General features: G+C 38.8%; 2 protein-coding genes across 2 annotated transcripts in view; both read right to left on the reverse strand.

Annotated features, from left to right (window-relative positions):
• The window catches only part of LOC144648141 (EGF-like repeat and discoidin I-like domain-containing protein 3), a 200,767-nt gene that overhangs the window by 152,315 nt on the left and 30,414 nt on the right, over positions 1 to 18,038 (reverse strand). The window lies entirely within an intron of this gene.
• LOC144649529 (retinoschisin-like) lies at positions 4,612 to 14,247 on the reverse strand. Its single transcript, XM_078509043.1, has 5 exons — positions 13,888 to 14,247; positions 9,386 to 9,500; positions 7,765 to 8,090; positions 5,829 to 5,967; positions 4,612 to 4,976 (listed from the first exon to the last, which is right to left on the reverse strand). Exons 1-4 carry the CDS (start codon positions 14,233 to 14,235, stop codon positions 5,830 to 5,832), a joined length of 927 nt encoding a protein of 308 aa, XP_078365169.1. The 5' UTR covers positions 14,236 to 14,247; the 3' UTR covers positions 4,612 to 4,976; position 5,829.

Consider the following 18,038-nt stretch of genomic DNA (forward strand, 5'->3'; position numbering starts at 1 on the left):
ATACATATAGAACAAATTCTACAGAAAATAATGCATTTAAAATGTACACAATGTCTCCAATTTTGATCATCACAGGGTCAGAAAGAAAGGGAAGTGCTGGGCACTATGCAATCTGTTAACATTCCCTTGCACTCTGCCATTCCTTTTTGTATAAACCACTGTTTTCCCCTCCTTTCTGAAACTGTCTACATGTTTAAGCTTATCGAAAATTATGCATGTATGTTCACATCAATGTTTATCCAGAGAGGAAGGCAGAAACCAAATACCGATAAGTGTGACATCTCCTGTTCTCCTCCTCCCCCTTCCCCTCTTCCCAGGGTCAACATCAATACTTCCATCAACAACAAAATTTTGGTCAATAATCTGTAAATAACACTACCACTACTTATGATCCTTCCAATGCCTCAGATGTTTCATCACATAAATAGAGGATGAAATGAAAATTCTGAAAAATATGTAGATGGCCCATCATCTTTGCTCACTGCATTGACTCCTTTTTCTTTTACCTTTCAGAACCCAAACAAACTAAACTGAGAATTAACAAAGTAATAGGTTTCATCCAGAATAGTTCAAAAAGGGTATCAATTTTCAATTTTAACCCGGTTTTAGATACTGAATTCACTAAGGATTTTCACTGTTTTAGTCACATTCATTTCCAAATCTTTCTTGGACAACCAGAACCAGAAAAATGTTTTCATCCATGCTTGCAATATGCAACGAACATGTTCGATTCAACTGTCGCACATCGTCATGTTTTCTCGTTTCTGCTCTTAAGTGCATAAAAGAAGTATTTTGAAACACCTGCTGCTCATACATACTCAAAAAATGGAAATCAAATGCAAATATTGCTAAAAAAATTCAGTCGTGGCTCAATGAGCCTTTGATTTTTCTCGGGCTGAATTGAGCAATGACTTTGTTTCGGTCTGTATTAGTAATTAGTATAATTTCCAGAGGGGAATTCAATTCTGATTGGTCGAGAAGCTCGGACTATGTCGCAATTTTCACCACGCTAGGCGGTGAATATTGCATCTTAAGGTTTGGCTACTAAGCCATGCCACCTTTGCCATCCAGGCCAGTGAACATGGCGGCATTTGCTGAATGAAAATTTCTCTCATTAAAAGAAATCACTCCATTTCCTGGATATTTGAAACAATGGGAATTTTTCAAATTAACTACCAAGGCTTTTGGACCGAAAATACTTTCAAGGGATGATTTTCAAGGCTTTGAATTGATCGTAAACATCGTGGGTTTTGGAGATCGCAGCGGCCATGTACTCAGTCAGATCGACTGGCAAAACATTATTTAGTTCTCTTCTTATTGGAGCTAGTAATTTCTAGAGGATTCACACAATGGCTCAAAAGTCATCAACGATTAAACAAAGGTACCAGATATCCATCTTTTTCGTAGTGTTTGTTTTATTCCGTTTTATTGCTAAAACTTGAGTGTAAATTACGATTTCAATCGATGAATTAAACTAGTTTACACATATACAAGCGAGCACTTGTGTTTGTTGTTTTCGTGTTTTCTATTTTATATTGCAGTTTTTTGACATTCACCTCTGAAAATTATACTAAAACAATTATTCGCCTCAGGCTCAGTGATTATTATTGAATAATCACTTCGCCTTCGGCGAATAATTGTTAAATATATACTAGTTATGCAACGCTTTCGAGTGGTATACTATGGAATATCCCACGAGTCACTTGTATTTTCTCGGTATTTTCTCGTTTCTAATTATTACTACGAGAAAGTGTTGTGTAACTATTTTATACCATGCCATAGAAAATACGCTTACTAAATTTCGTCGAGAAAACAATCGCAGCGCACGATGGGAAGGTTGGGTTGAATACCGTCGAATATACAACGGCTTTCCTGTATTCTGATTGGCTGTATTTTCTATGGCATGGTATAAAGACCGGTTTCCAACGTAGAATAAGAAACAATCGTCGGAAACGTGAATCTAGCAAGCAATCATGAATACAATTATATACAAGGTGCTGTTGCTCCTAAAAGAGCCTGCCTCCCCTCCCCGCATTTTTATTTCAAAATTTAAGTTCTTATAAGGTAACCAATCAATAGGCAAAGTTTGTAAAAAAAAACCTCAGTGCAGGCAGTCGTTTCATTTCCAAACGGAGGGGGACATGGGGGTTTGCGGTGTTGCGGTGTTGCTCATTTTTCGACGTTTTTGCTTGTTTACAAGCTAAAAACGTAGAATAGGGGTTAGTGGACAAAATTTGGAACCACATATTTGTAAACTCTCAAGGGACTTTTTTAATTTATCAAGAGACTGTTTTAATTTCTCAAGTGATTACTTTCCGCTGTGGGTGATCACTTGCGATCTCGTGAAAAAAACGTGACTTGTCACATTTACAAACGTTATATAACAATTTTAAAAGTGACATGTCAGCTTTCTTATCTCAACGCACGTGTGTCTGAAAGGCGATCTATAAAAAGCGTCGCACAAACAATGGATTGCGTAACTAAAACACGAATAAATAATCACTAGCACTTACATCGTAATTACAAACGTCAAAAATAAACCATACCAAAAAACTCGCTCTTTTCAAAGATATTATTGAAGTTAAAACAAATGCAAGAGATGGGGGCTTCTTTTAGCTTAGGAGCGGTTAAAAATTAGGCCAAATTTGGTCGCTACATGTAAGCGCAACTCTATTTCGTCATCAGTCTAGGTCGTTAGGGACGTGACCTCGCGTTGACAGGGAATGACAGCAATGTTGCATGAATCGGCTTTACAACATGCGATCGTATATGGGGATCGTATCTACGCAGTTCGAGTGGAATTTCAGTTAAAGACAGCAAAATTCTTTCTTATTTCATCTTCAAATATAATTCGAAAGCATTCACTGTATATATGGCTTTTGTTTAATCCTGGGTCTTGATATCCGACCCTCGCAGAGCCTAGACAAAACGCAGCTTGAGTGTAACGATTTGTTTACGCTGCAATTATATGCGCAATGTTTTCTCCGACAGTAGTCGGAAATATCCGTATTTTTTTCGTGCTTTTTCGTGGAGCAATCGTAACGATACGGCCTTGAACACATTGAACAGCGGTCTACCCGGCTATAACAATTCAAATATGGCGTCGCAAAAACAAAGCGTGGAACGCATATTTTGCTGTTTCATTTGCTAATTTCGCTGCCGTAATCGACTGCCTCGAAAGGTCCTTGCAATTTTAAAGTATAGAATTGTCAGATCTCGCTGAAATTTGCACTGTTTATTTGTGTAATGTTAAGGAATATGTGTATAAATACCCGGCGCGGACGAGCCATTTTTGACAAAATTATATGGCTGCATTTCCTCCGCGAAGATAGGGAATTGTTAAACTAAACTACAAAGAAACTGTAATGATAAGTTCGAAGAACAATGCACAGGATAAACCTTCGACTCATACTTCATGCAAAAACGTCGACATCTCGAAGAGACTTTGATTTTTATGCGGTGTTGCGGTGAATAAAATTAAATCTTGCGGTGTTGCGGTGATCTCAAACCCAACGGTGTGCGATGTTTGTGTTTTTTAATCTACGGTGTTCGGTGAAACGAAATTATTAGCGGTATAACGGTTTCTTGTCTAACACTTGCATAACTACATTTAGCCTTTGCTGCTCGCTTCGCTCTCGTTACCCCACTCGCTTCGCACGCGGAACCCCACTTGGGAACCTGGTCGCAGGCTAAACTACATTTATCTCTGTAATCTTCGTTAAATCTTGTCTATTTAATCTTTAACCCAATCCTAATACGTTTTTATTGATAAGTAACTTGATCATATTGCGGTGACGGCGTTTCATCAAATTTTCTTGCGGTGATGCGGTGTTTATGTATTATTTTTGCGGTGTTGAGGTGTTCAGGGTCCCCCCGTGTCCCCCTCCAAACGCGAGAAGCGAACGACGAACGAAAACTTGAGGGAAAAGGAGCCAAACAAGTGGAAAAGGGGAATGTGTGGGTATTCTCGCGCTCTCAGAGGTAGTCATGTTTTCCTGTATACAGTCGAAGCTCTAGTAACGGACACTCTCGTAAGCGGACAGTTCTACTTACGGCCGCCTTGTTTGAAACCCCGTTTTAACTCCCATACAAAACTCTTGTTTTTAAGCTCTCGTTAGCGGACACCCCATCGAAAATTCTTTTAAGAACCTCTGTATCTTGTTTTTATCAATCAACTTCACATCGCAGTTCGTTTCAATGATTTTACAGTAATTACAGTACCATATTTCAGTGTTTGTTTTGTCGTCATCCACGTCCGTCCTGTTTTTTTTTTTTAGCTGGGCAAGCTCCCGTAAGCGGCCATCTATCCCTTACACCTGTAGTGGCCGCTTACGAGAACCATTCTCGTAAGCGGACAGCTCCAGTTACGAACACTTTTTTGCGTCCCGAGGGTGTCCGCTTACGAGAGCTTCGACTGAAGAGCATTTCCCAGAGCTAAATGCGCTTAACTATTAAAGTCACATGTTGAGACCCGGTATCAGCATATCAGGCGCCTTTGGCAGCCGCTACCCACGCCGTTCACGTATGATCTCACCCCACCCACCCAACCCATGGATACATGTGAACAGGACACATGGCGTCTCTGTCTTTCGTTTCTGGTTCCGCTTTCTTACCAATCGGCTAACTGGATCAATAAAGTATTGGTACTGACTAAAATCTAAATTGTGCGATTTCAAAATGGATGTAATAAAGTGGTAATTGAACTTCGTGTCGTGCAATTTTGGTCTGAAATCATACGCGTGATTTCAAATCAAACTCGCGCTATGCGCTCGTTTGATTTTGAAATCACGCGTATGATTTTAGACCAAATTGCACTCCACTCAGTTCAATTACCATTATTAAATAACCGATATAATAATTGATTAATTGATATGTTCTTTTTCGTTTCAAGCCACACACACTGCCCCATTGATATTAGAAAACGAGAGATAAACTTGCAGTTGCCGTTACTGTACTCCTTTAAGATTATTGGCAATCTGCAAAAAAAATTAAATTAATTTATACAAACTTGGGTTTAAAGGCGTAGAATTAATTTCCTTATAAACCTCTTGCAGTGTGAGCCTGGCACGGCTGATGTTTCTCTGCAAGTTCGATACCTACAATAAACCCTGGTCAATACTTAGTGTTGGAACCCTTGTTAAAACCGCGTGCAAAAACATACTTGGGTTATAGTTGTCATTAACGTGTGTCTAAAAGCTTTCCTATTAACCCTTCCCTCCAAGGTTCAGATTTTACTAATTCCCCTTCTTCCATAATTAAAATGGTAAACACCCCTTTCAACGACATACTGAAGGGCCCCAAAGGAGAGTTTCTATTAAAGTATCTATTTTTTTCATAGCCAACACTTAATTTCTGTTTCTATTAGTGGAGAAGAGTTCTAACAATACAGGTAAGCCTTTAACTGCTTAAAAGTCCATATTATACACATATTGTATACACAGTAATTTATGAAATAAAATAAGCTCCACCAGAGTCGTAACCAGACCTTTGTTGTAGACAATGCAAGTTCTTCCTAGTGGGTTCTGGGGACATGCCCTCCAGAAAATCTTTAAATCCAGAAGCTCTGAAACTCTTTCAGAGACATTTTTCATGACGTATATTTGAGAAAAATCAATTTCGTTCAACTGGGGATTATTTTCCCAACATAACATATTTTGTTTTTAATTCTGGGTAAAAATCTAGACGAGACAAGTGCCTCGTCTTGCCTCTTGCTAGTTACGGCCCTGCCCACCCCATGCCCCATCTTCTATAAACTCTCCACCTCCCTTAAGAAATATGTCGAGCTGGAGGTGGGGGGTGGGGGTGTGGCTGAATGGAACTTAACTTACCCTAACAGCCATAAAGCTCCATTCTCAAAGCTACTCGTCTATTCCAATCAATTGGACGAACTCGAATGTAGCGAGCTTCGATGATCGGGTTTAAATCGTGAGAGACCACTGTATCCTTGTCTGTATTTCCCAGGAAGACCTGCGTAAAAAAGAAAATCGTTAGATAACAACGGTATTTACTAACGAGGACTTAATGACTAATTTCTCAGTCAGTTTTGATGTATATCTGTTTCAAGGGGTTGTACTTAACTTTAGCAGTGGATGGGGAAGGGGGAAGGGGGAAGTAACCAACAAATTCTTATACCAAGAGGTCCTTCCCAAAGTCCAAACCCTCACCCAATTATATATATACCAGTTTTGAAAGAAGAGGTAACCTTTTTATATACCCTAGCTCCATAGAATTCAAAATGATACCCCTTTTACAAACCTACAGTAGAGATTTTACTCCTTAAAATACTTGGACAAATCAGCCATAAGGTACATCTGTTCTCGAGACATTTTGAAAGGCTCTTTTCTAAGCTTCAACTCCCCCTTTTTATCCCCCCCCCCCCCCCTTTTTCGACGTTTTTGCTTGTTTACAAGCTAAAAACGTAGAATAGGGGTTATGTGAACAAAATTTGGAACCACATATTTGTAAACTCTCAAGGGACTTTTTAATTTCTCAAGGGACTGTTTTAATTTCTCAAGGGATTACTTTCCGCTGTGGGTGATCACTTGCGATCTTGTGGAAAAAAACGTGACTTGTCACATTTACAAACGTTATATAACAATTTTAAAAGTGACATGTCAGCTTTCTTATCTCAACGCACGTGTGTCTGAAAGGCGATCTATAAAAAGCGTCGCACAAACAATGGATTGCGTAACTAAAACACGAATAAATAATCTAGCACTTAATCGTTTAAAAATTACAAACGTCAAAAATAAACCATACCAAAAAACTCGCTCTTTTCAAAGATATTATTGAAGTTAAAACAAATGCAAGAGATGGGGGCTTCTTTTAGCTTAGGAGCGGTTAACAATTCGTCATCTGCCTAGGTCGTTAGGGACGAGATTTCGCGTTGACAGCAATGTTGCATGAATCGGCTTTACAACATGCGATCGTATCTACGCAGTTCGAGTGGAATTTCAGTCAAAGACAGCAAAATTCTTTCGTATTTCATCTTCAAATATAATTCGAAAGCATTCACTGAAACATTAACTGTATATATGGCTTTTGTTTAATCCTGGGTCTTGATATCCGACCCTCGCAGAGCCTAGACAAAACGCAGCTTGAGTGTAACGATTTGTTTACGCTGCAATTATATGCGCAATGTTTTCTCCGACAGTAGTCGGAAATATCCGTATTTTTTTCGTGCTTTTTCGTGGAGCAATCGTAACGATACGGCCTTGAACACATTGAACAGCGGTTTACCTATAACAATTCAAATATGGCGTCGCAAAAACAAAGCGTGGAACGCATATTTTGCTGTTTCATTTGCTAATTTCGCTGCCGTAATCGACTGCCTCGAAAGGTCCTTGCAATTTTAAAGTATAGAATTGTCAGATCTCGCTGAAATTTGCACTGTTTATTTGTGTAATGTTAAGGAATATGTGTATAAATACCCGGCGCGGACGAGCCATTTTTGACAAAATTATATGGCTGCATTTCCTCCGCGAAGATAGGAAATTGTTAAACTAAACTACAAAGAAACTGTAATGATAAGTTCGAAGAACAATGCACAGGATAAACCTTCGACTCATACTTTATGCAAAAACGTCGATATCTCGAAGAGATTTTGATTTTATACCTACAGCCTGAAAAAAAGGTACTCCTTTCGATTTCAGTTGGGAACCTGACGAGATCTAGCAGATAAAAAAGACTAAACTTTTAGCCAGAGATATATCAGTTGCCTTTTATAAAGTACAAAAAGGCGTTTCTTAAATAAGTTTTTCATACCGTGTCCGACTGATCTCCAATACGCCTGTAAAACGTGAAGATGAGTCCATCTTCACCATACTGTAACTTGTAAGTTTTTGTCCACTGGTTAAAATCACCTCTTCCTTGGGTTGCTATTCCTGTCACTCTCGTTGTTTGCTGAAGATCGACTTGTAGCCACGGATTATAGTCATCCAGTTTACCCGCCCATCCACCAGCACCGTATGCAGAGGGCTTGTTGTGCAGCCTGGCCAGTTCAGCCCGATAAACTAAAGTGTCCTCTGATGAGGCGGTTATCCATGAGTCAAGTATTGCTCGACTTTCCATACCAAGAGGAGCTGGACGCACTGAGTGAAAAGATCGGAAACTTACCATTAATCAAAACGCCAAGAAAATAACTTTTAACGATCTAGTATTCTCACTTTTATTTACCTTAAAAGCTCAGTTAAGCCCTATGGGTCTTTCTTTTTTTAGGGACTTAAAGTGACCTTTTTAATAATTGTTCTAGTGCTGTTTGCTAACACATTTTCACAGAATAGCAAGGATAATCGTAAATGTGGTGTAATATCTTAGAGCGGTTTTCACTTGAGTGTCGAAAGTAATTCGCGTTTGCATTGGTTTTGCATTACGACGCTCAGTGATTGGTAAAACCCTCGCGCCACTTTCTCAGCCAATCAAAAGTAAAACCAAAACCAATCGTGACTCGCTTGCGCGCCTTTTCCCGAGCTTCGTGCCGGCTACATGTATTTGCTTCGAGTTTTGATTGGTTCATTGGATTGTCTGTGTTCTTTGTAATTGACTAGAGTGATAACTTTGGTTTTGGTTTTACGACGCTCAATTGAAAACTGCTCTAATACTCGATTAGAAACGTTACTTTGCTGCCAAGAAAAAAAATATATTATCACATGCCAGTCACGTCAGTATATCTCACGGTGTAAAATCCACCATTCATACAGGTACAAGGGTTACCGGCTCTGTGCACAGCGGTTAATATTTTATTTTTGATATCTTTTCCCACCAATTTATTTTTGCTCTTTCTAAAAATTACGGAAACGCGTATTCACAGCAAAAATCTCACCCTTCTCAAAAACTGCTCTATCAACATTGTTTCAAGCCCGGCCATTGTTACATTTCGACCAGCAGTACCCAGATTTTCCCTTTCCAAAAATGGCTTGATAAACTGATTTCCGTTTCAACGTCATAAAACATTTTCTTCGTGCCTGTTTACTCATCCCCAGCTTTCGCTTTCGAGTGGATCGCCCCTCTTTTTTCATTCTCGTTCCCAGGCCAGAGCCGCTTGTTCTCTTGGCCGGCACAACCTTCGGCAAGAGGAACAAGCGGCTCTGGAGACACATGATTTGATTGGCTTGATTTTTAACAAAGAGAATTTATATCCAGCTAATCAGATCAACCGTTTTAAATTCCTCTACAACATAGGGTGATTTGCTAGATTTAAATTTCCTTTGTTGAAAATCTAGCTAATCAAATCATGTGTCCCCAGAGCCTCTTGTTCCTCGTGCCCCGGGTTCTGCTGGCTAAGAGGGACAAGCGGCTCTGGGAACAAGAATGCCCTTTTTTAGGGAGAATGCCTGGGTGTAACAGATGAGTTCTGTCCAGAATGTAAAGATATTTGACAATTTACCTCCGCAATGGTTTCCGCACCAGCCCTCCTGACATTTACATTTGAAGATTTTCGACTCTTCAATGAACGTACATGAGCCTGCATTCAAGCAACCGGTCAGCTGACAGTCTTGCTGCTGAAAAATAAACGGAGAATTCAGCAAGGCTTTCTTTTTTGAGTTATTTTTTCAAAAATAGCTCTTTAGTCGTCGTGTCCTTGTAATCAGTCGGTGGGTCAGTGAAGTATGTGTGTTTGTCACACCAATCAGATTTCAGGTACTATCAGAACCAATAAAATTGCAGTTTATAAAGGGGAAGCAATCTGACGTAGTCAGCAATTTCGTTCTAAGTTTTTAGATTAGAAGGAGGCGGAATCGGTGAGTTGTGATTTAACCCTGGATTAAAAACGTTTTTCGTAACGCCCGCCTGCTTACAACGCACACGCCGTGAGCAAAAGGCCCAACACTAACTTGTTATTCGTCTTATTCGAGCGTACGTTTGGAGAGGCTAGCTTTCCATTTGCACAAAGCAGATTTGAAGAATAATGTGGTCATTACTTTTGCCGTCCGCTTTGTGAAGTTCGTTGGGAAATTGGAAAGTTTGTTATGAAGTTGCCAAATAGGTTGCGAGTTTTTGAATCAAATTGTGAGCTTCGATACAAAGTTCCCAACTTCGGCCCGAAATTAATAAAACCTTCTATAATTATGTTATCAAAAAGGGCTTTCTACGCTAAACTGTTGGAAACAAATGTCATAAAAATAAAAAAACTTTTATGTTCAGCGAGCCGTAAACACGTTGTCTCGAACAAATTAGTCTGTCGCGTCGCGTCGGCTTCGATTAAAATCAACAAGACGCTAGCAGAGCGTTCACTCCGGCCCTGGAAGTGACATAGGGGTGGAGGATTAGGGAGGGGATTGGGTACGTATCGGATTTCCCGGGTATAAGAGGCTAAAATAAAACATAAAATACAATAGCAAAGATATCGTTGACGTCACCTATCGTTATTAATGTGCTTTTGTGTATGTAAACTTGTTGGACATTTATCGAACATTTAAATAACAGAGACAATGTTTGTAAACAAATATCTTACCTATAAAGAATAAAGAAAAGCTACCTAGATAAAACTAGGAATATAGACGTGGTTTTACAGTGTGAAGACTTAAATGCAAACAAATAAACAAAATGACCAGTAACCTTAGACAATACTGTGGAACCCCGATATATAAATGATGTACCAAGGGACTGGCGAAACCATATCGTTATATCGGGGAATCGTTAAACGTCTTAAACCGGGATTTCGTTCCGCTGGAGTAAGGACTCGCTAATGAAGACTTGTCAAAATATAAAACCATCTCAATGTGGTACTTCTTGGTGCAGAAAAGCGTTTTTCGGGAGTTATTTACGAATCACGGAAGCGTTGCGTGACCGCCAAAAAGCGGCTGCGAAGGAGACTGGAATATTGTTTACACAACTCTGAAACTACATGGTTCCTTCCAAAAACTGAATTGGTAATACTTTCTACGCTCTTCATTTACTTAACTATTAATCAAACTACTTGTTTGCATTTTTCTGGAGTACTGGAGTAATTTTTTAAATCTTTTATAAAACACAAAACTAAAAGTCTGGTCGCCGTTGAAAGATGATGAGATAACACCGCGTCTGTCTCGAAACAGATCGATGTCTAGATCTTCAAAACCTAAAATACCGAACTAAAGATGGACAAATGAAAGAAACTTGAAAGAAACGTTATTTCAGATTAATTTTCATAGAAGGTGAAGCAAAGAAATGTATTCAAAAGGTCTCAAAAGCGTCAATTTTAAAACTCGTGAAACAACCCTTGCACGCTTAATTAAATTTATTCACGCAAAAGCATTTCTTGTACTGCAGCGGACGGCTTTTGCATTATAATTTTTTACTTGACTTCTTTTACTGATCCTTGTAAAAATGTCATCTAAAATTCAAAGCAATAATATACATAACATTTGCTTTCTGAAGTCTCGAGAAGCCGCAGAAAGTCCTTGATCAAGTCCATGATTTGTATTCAAAACACACTGATAAGTACGTCGCGACACATGTACAGTCTTCGCGGCCCCGAAAGAAAGATGGATTTCTTAACACTACCAAGGTTTTAGCAATCTGTACTTGCCCCAGAGAGGGAAGTTTACGTGTTTAGCATAACAAACAAGACCTTGAAAGTTTGCAATCCGTTCCGTGGCACAAAAGACTCCGCATCAATGACTTCACTTGCAATGGCGACTTTTCCCTGTCGAGGTCAAGCAGATGGTACGCAAAGCACAATGGGATTACGTCACTCGATTGCGCAATTTTGCGATTTGTGACTACAAAGAAATCAAGCCCATTTTACTACTCCTGGCCTCCAGCCGGAGTAATAAACCATCCAGTTTCATCCGGTTTACAAATGCAGAAGACTTGAAATTGAAGACAGTGAAGATTATGCCTCACAGAAATCGTTAAATATGTGTTTTCATACAAAAAAGTTAAAATTTGACCAAATTTCTACCTGCATAAGATTTATTTATCGCCAAATCACTTGCGTGATCGCTGATGCGAAACGTTGTCTTGCACTTCAAGCTACTTCAACTTTCCTTGACAAGCTCTAAAATCTTCGAGTTCAGAAATCGCCATGACTTTCGAGCAACATGTCTTGTTTCTCCTCAACAACCAAAACTTCGAAAGTTCAGTCGGGCCGAAGTTGGGAACTTATCGAAGCTCGCAATTTGATTCGCAAACTCGCAACGTAATTGGCAACTTCATAACAAAGTTTCCAATTTCCCAACAAACTTCGCAAAGCGGGCGGCCAAAGTAAACTGAAATCAACTGTAAAACATCTCGTTCAAACATTTAATGAACCGGTACAAGTATTAACTTTGCTGTTAAAAGCAACTACGATCGAGAGCAAAAACAGGATACGAGCGTGCCATTCCGTGACAATTCGATAACTCAATTAGTTCTTGTTTGTTGAATAGAATTTAGGTTGTGAATGAACGAAAATCTTTGTCGAACAGTTCTGACAGAAAACAAATACTCCAGGTGTACTGCGCTTTAAAGAACTTTCCCGAAGAAAGTGGTTTTTGATTTGATGCGTTTATTACTTCGTTTATTATAATACTTTTCGTTCAATGTCTATATGGAATCGTGGCTTTTTCGAGAAAAACAAGGGTATCGTGTTACGTTCGTTTTTAAAAAACAGAGGTGTCATGTTACAAAAGTGAGAAAAACAACAATATCATGTTTCAGTGTTTGGCAAAAAGCCAAAAGTATTCCGTAACAAACAAAAATAACACGTAACGGTTGCAACAAAGCTAGCGACAAAATAACCGCTTAAACAGAATAAGAACGTGCCATTTTGTGACATTTTGATAATTGAATTAGTTTTTGTTTTTCAATTAAATGATGAAAATTTACATATTGAATAAAACAGTTCTGATGTATCAAAATGCACGTAAAAGTTATTTTGTTTGCAAGCAAATTTTGTGCAAAAAGTGACTTCGTGGGCCGCCATACACAAATAGCTCAACCCATGGCATAAACCATCCCAACAGGACAATCACCCAGTTTCACCCCAAGCCACCCCATAAATTGAAAAAATAACTCCTGCACGCTTAGCGTGCCTATGTTTAAATGAAGATTCCTTTAAGGTGATAATTATTGCATTTTCCACTCTATAGAATTTTTTCAGCACTCTAAACATAAAACTGCTTTTACTAGCTATTTATAGCTGATAGCTTAGCGATAGCGGAGCGTTTCTAGGTAGTTTGACTCAGGTTGGGAGACGGAAACTACTATCTTTTCATTGTACTCTACAAAGAACTGAAAAGCTCAATATATATTATCATTTTTTAATATTACAATTCAGCGCGTGAAGAAGCAACTCTCTGCAATTATCCACAATCCTCCACAAGCTTGAAACATTTCAGAACGTAACGTTCGTAATTGAAAATTTGTTTATAACTTATACGAAACTCGAGGTGTTCATGTGACGAATAATTGCTTTCAAATTTGTAATTATTTATTTATAATACTATTGCAGGGAAGACTGCAAGCAAAAGAAAAAAAATAAAAATAACTTCAAGATAAAGATCTTCCGAGGATCTCATTCACTAAATTAAAACTGACAACTTTTACCAAGCCTGACTATATTTTGCATTGTATTTAGTTTCAGACCGGCATAGCTATTCGAAGTTATCTATGATGGATAGAATTTTTTGAAAATGGTATGATTTTTTAATCGACGTTTAGTAAAATTCTCTTCTAAGTTTAACATCTTCGTTATCCCATAATGACCTTATTTTACGAGGGTTGCACGTAACAGTCTGTGGCCCTTTGGATTCCCGATCGAATTAGAATTTAGCAGTGTTGGTTTATTTTTCTTCAAATGGGACAACACGACCAACTTCTATCACTAACTTTTATCTACAAATTGAAAAAACTTTGACCAATGCCAACAGGTGGCAGAGTTGTTAGGTATTCTATGTAAAAGAAAAAATACAGCATCTCTCTTACCTTCATGTCGTAAAATTGAGTGTAAACAGATTCTTCATCGTATTCTAGTTCTTTTACTTCAATAGATAACAATGCCCCCTTTTCGTTCAACTCACAAATTCCTTTAGTTTTTTCCAAACTAGAAACCTTCAGGAAATTTGTTGAAACGCATCGAGGGTTTCTTTGACACTGCAAGCCACAAGATACCAGGCTAGCGGAGTGAAATGTGTTGAAGGTGAAGCCTTTAAGCCGGCGATGATTACGAGTTAGTACGGAACGAGACAAAGAGTTTTCACCCCAAGCAATTGTTTGAGATGCAAGGATTACACACACAAACACTACAACGAGGAAAGGAGAAAACTTATCCATTTTGAATTTGTACGTTCACTGTAAACCAACGCTTTTATATTTACTGGATATGTTTTAATAATGCAGCAAAGAAACTTGTTTTTAGATACGCATACTACTGTTTTCCTGCATATTTACATTTAACGAGAGCTTGTTGCTGTGTGTTAACAAATGTTATGGCAATAACAGATAAATCAATTAAAACTTAATAATAACTGTGAAATTTCTATTCAATTTCAAATATAAACATAAAGTTTCAATTCACTTTGTAAACTAAAGAACAATAAAATCTGTGCGTTCTTTTAAACCCGTAACCCAATTCATTCTTTGACTCTTAACCCAATTTTAACCCAATTCATCCTTTTTTTGTAGAGATTTTAAGTATCCCAATAGAGAAGAGGCAAAACCAGTTCTTGCATAGACTTGGAAGAAATATGAACACATTTTTGGAAAGGAGGGGGACACCAACATTCTCTTCGCTTCAAAGTGAACTTGAATAATTCGATATCATTTTTAAATATTTATACACACGCCACAAGTTCAAGGTTAATGCTTTTGTGTTAAACTAAAAAGCACGTATTATTGTTTAAGTGACATCTGGAAGAACTACAGAGAATTTCTCAGCCTGTCCTATTTATTACATGACGCCCGCTGTTCTTTAATCTGGCTTCTTCCGCTGCCCCTGTGGGAGTGCGTACCGGTGATTAACCTGTTTGTTGGAACATTTGAGGACTTCTTACATGGGGTGCTATGCCGAGGCGTTAAGCTCCGCTGACTTTTAAAAAACAGAAAAAGCCCTTGCAAAGAGTCAAAACCACCACGCAAGTTTTATCTCTATTATCTGCTCAAAGAAGTTCAACTTGTTCTTAATCAATCTCAGCCTTCAAAAGGCTCTTCTTTATTATTTATTACCAACTCGTTTGCTATTTATTTTACCTCGGTCTGTTTCTGTTTTTTCTGGAGGTAAGTAATAATAATAATAATAATAATAATAATAATAATAATAATAATAATAATAATAATTGTTGTTTATAGTGGTCATGCACTTAGCTTCATATTTTTAAGAGATAGCTAGTTTACAGACATGCCACTGAAACAGAAGAAACAAATAGTTTTAACTAAACATAACAAGGTTAAAAATCCCAACTGGCAGGAGGCAGACCAGTTGGCTATATACAAAGCGTGGTCGAGGATTTGAACTCGGGACAACTGAGAAACAAATCCAGCTAGTGGCAAGGGCAGGTCTTGAACCGAGGACCTCCGGATTACAACACTAGCGCCCTAAACCACTCGGCCACGCTTGCCTCCACAGAGGCAAGCTGATAACGAGGTCGAGGTTATCTCTGATAACGAGGTCGTGAGGACCTGGGTATGGGCTTAAAATATTTACGTTACTGATGGCACCTCCGCCAAGAAGTTATATTCTAAGGTTCGCCTCCGGCTTGCTTAGTAATTCATCTTTCTCTTCTTCAACCTTTAACGAAGAAGAGAAAACCCATCCTTGTTACTTATTAACACCTTTGACGTATGTACCAAAAACAAGTTTTTCTGTTAGCCGGCATTTACATTTTTGTTTCTGTCGCTTTCCTGTTTGAGAGCATAAGTAGTGATAGCCTGTTCAGGCGCTCAGTTAGTTACTTTCTCTGCTGAGCGCCTGGAACAGGCTATCACTACTTTTCGCGCTGCTCGCCAGCTATCCGAACGCCTGGAACAGGTTAAGGTACTGAGAGCCGGAAACATCGTCCTTGTTTTTTCTCTTCAAGTAAGCCACAAGAGTACTTTCCGTTGATATTAGTGAGGGTCTGCTGTTAACTTTATAAACTTGACTGTGGGTAACCTGCAACAGGGAAAAAAGACTGCATGAATTTGTTTTGAATTGATAGTTAATAGATATCAAAGGGGTTGAATGCCTCGGTATTTCTCTTTTTTTTCGAACATATATGACGACTACCCAGGGGGGGGTACTCCGGCTTGTAAATGACGGGGATGATCGAAGGATTTTTTTGGGTTTAAAATTTTCGATTCCGGGATTTTTTTGGGTTGGAAAGTTTGGCCAGTTTTTTTTTTCGGGTGACTTGATTTAAATAGGGGATTTTTTTGGGTAATAAAAACGAACTAAAGTGCCTTGGCGCGGCCTTGGCGTATTTATGGTATGATGAATAAACAAACACGAGCGTTCAATTTTTTTATGATTTTCTTTGTGTATTATTGCCCCTCCTGGCAATTTAGGGGTAATTTGACAAGGGATTTTTTTAGGGGTTATTTTTGGTCCAGGGATTTTTTTGGGTAATGTAGGAAGACTTAGGGATTTTTTTGGGTCCTGAGTTTTGCCTTCATTCGATCATCCCCGTCATTTACAAGCCGGAGTACCCCCCCTGGGGACGACTATTAGCTAACTTCTCTGCGCACAGAAAACCTCCCCTGTCCTCGCTTATTTGTACAACTTCAGGCATTTTAGTTAAAACTGCAAGCAAAGACAGCCACAAATGAAACCTAGCAACCAGTATAAAGAGGCTTCCAATTTGGGTTTCTTAACTGTGCATCTGAGTTCAACAAACACCTCTTATAATTAAAATGCAGTTTAGAAGGTTTACAATTACCTTCAACTTACCTTAGCAAGTATAAAGTTCTATTCTCATAGATATGTGTTTGTACCACTCAGTTGGACGGACTCGAATGTAGCGAGCTTCAATGCTCGGGTTTAGATCGTGAGAAACAACTGTATCCCTGTCTGTGTTTCCTTGGAAAATCTGAGGGAAATAAAAAACAAGTCGTCCGGTGTTTTTATCTCTAAACTGAACGTTATCTTTGGGATCTCGTAAGATTGTGCAGATCTTTGAAACTGGACAAGGTCTCGGAGTCTAGTAGCTTTACATATTTTTGTTCTAGTATTGTAAAAGCCTGGCATTACGAAGCCAAAAGGCTATATATTGGGTTTCTTATTAAACACTTGCAATGTGTTCTGACCAATCAGGGTTGAGTATATGTTGGGTAAAACACTGACATTGTCACACGCGTAAATTCCCGCGCAAAATGTGTGTTCGCTTTGAGTTCTGATTGGCTGGTTGGCGACGCTTAACTGGTCAGGAATAACAGCTCAAAAGTCAACACGAATGAGCCGATCAGTAGACTCAGCCCAGTCCCTAGGCATTCCCTCGTGTTTCGGTGACCGCGCAAAACCTGAAATGGGGGCGGGCGAGACACGATAGAGCCCAGCCTCTCTTGGGCCGGGAACGCTTAGGGACTATATGCTGGACTATCGTGTTCCTATTTCGTGATCTCGCGAAAAAGAAAGATGAGTGTAGTCTTATTTTAGGAAAAAATGCCCGTTATAAAGAAACTGTTTTCCGTGATAATAATAATAATAATAATAATAATAATAATAATAATAATAATAATAATAATAATAACTTTATTATCGTGTCAAACTGTAGTAGCTGAGGGGAAAAGTCCCCTCTTTTCAACTTTTCTGTAAACTTAAACTTGAACGGTATCTCAATTTCACCAACTGTAACGCAGTTTTTATATAATTCGACACCTTATCAAATGAGCAGGTGGATCCACAGGCGTCCCAAACTCACGATTCGAGAAATCGATCGAATAAATTATTTATGTATGCGTATAGCCTGCGGAGCTGGTGGTATTATTGGGTTTTAAAGCGCGCACAAGCAAGCAAAACCCAACAATACCGCCAGCTACGCAGGCTAATAAGCGTATGAATGAATTATGTAAGCGTATGAATGATTTATGTTAGCGTATTGAGTGGGACGTGACTACTTGAAGTGCGCGGTGTTGTGTTACAATTTAGGCCGCTGGGAATTTGA

The sequence above is a fragment of the Oculina patagonica genome, chromosome 4 (genome assembly GCF_052425735.1).
Source record: "Oculina patagonica isolate OP01 chromosome 4, crgOcupat, whole genome shotgun sequence".
NCBI classification, from domain to species: domain Eukaryota; kingdom Metazoa; phylum Cnidaria; class Anthozoa; order Scleractinia; family Oculinidae; genus Oculina; species Oculina patagonica.

What these genes read in the sequence shown, in the direction of transcription:
- LOC144649529 (XM_078509043.1), bottom strand. Translation starts at nt 14,235, where the DNA reads ATGGATAAGTTTTCTCCTTTCCTCGTTGTAGTGTTTGTGTGTGTAATC. An exon ending in GTGCGGAAACCATTGCGGAG is followed by an intron (nt 8,091 to 9,385) that starts GTAAATTGTCAA and finishes CTTTTCACTCAG; the next exon opens with TGCGTCCAGCTCCTCTTGGT. An exon ending in TTGGAGATCAGTCGGACACG is followed by an intron (nt 5,968 to 7,764) that starts GTATGAAAAACT and finishes TTTTTTACGCAG; the next exon opens with GTCTTCCTGGGAAATACAGA.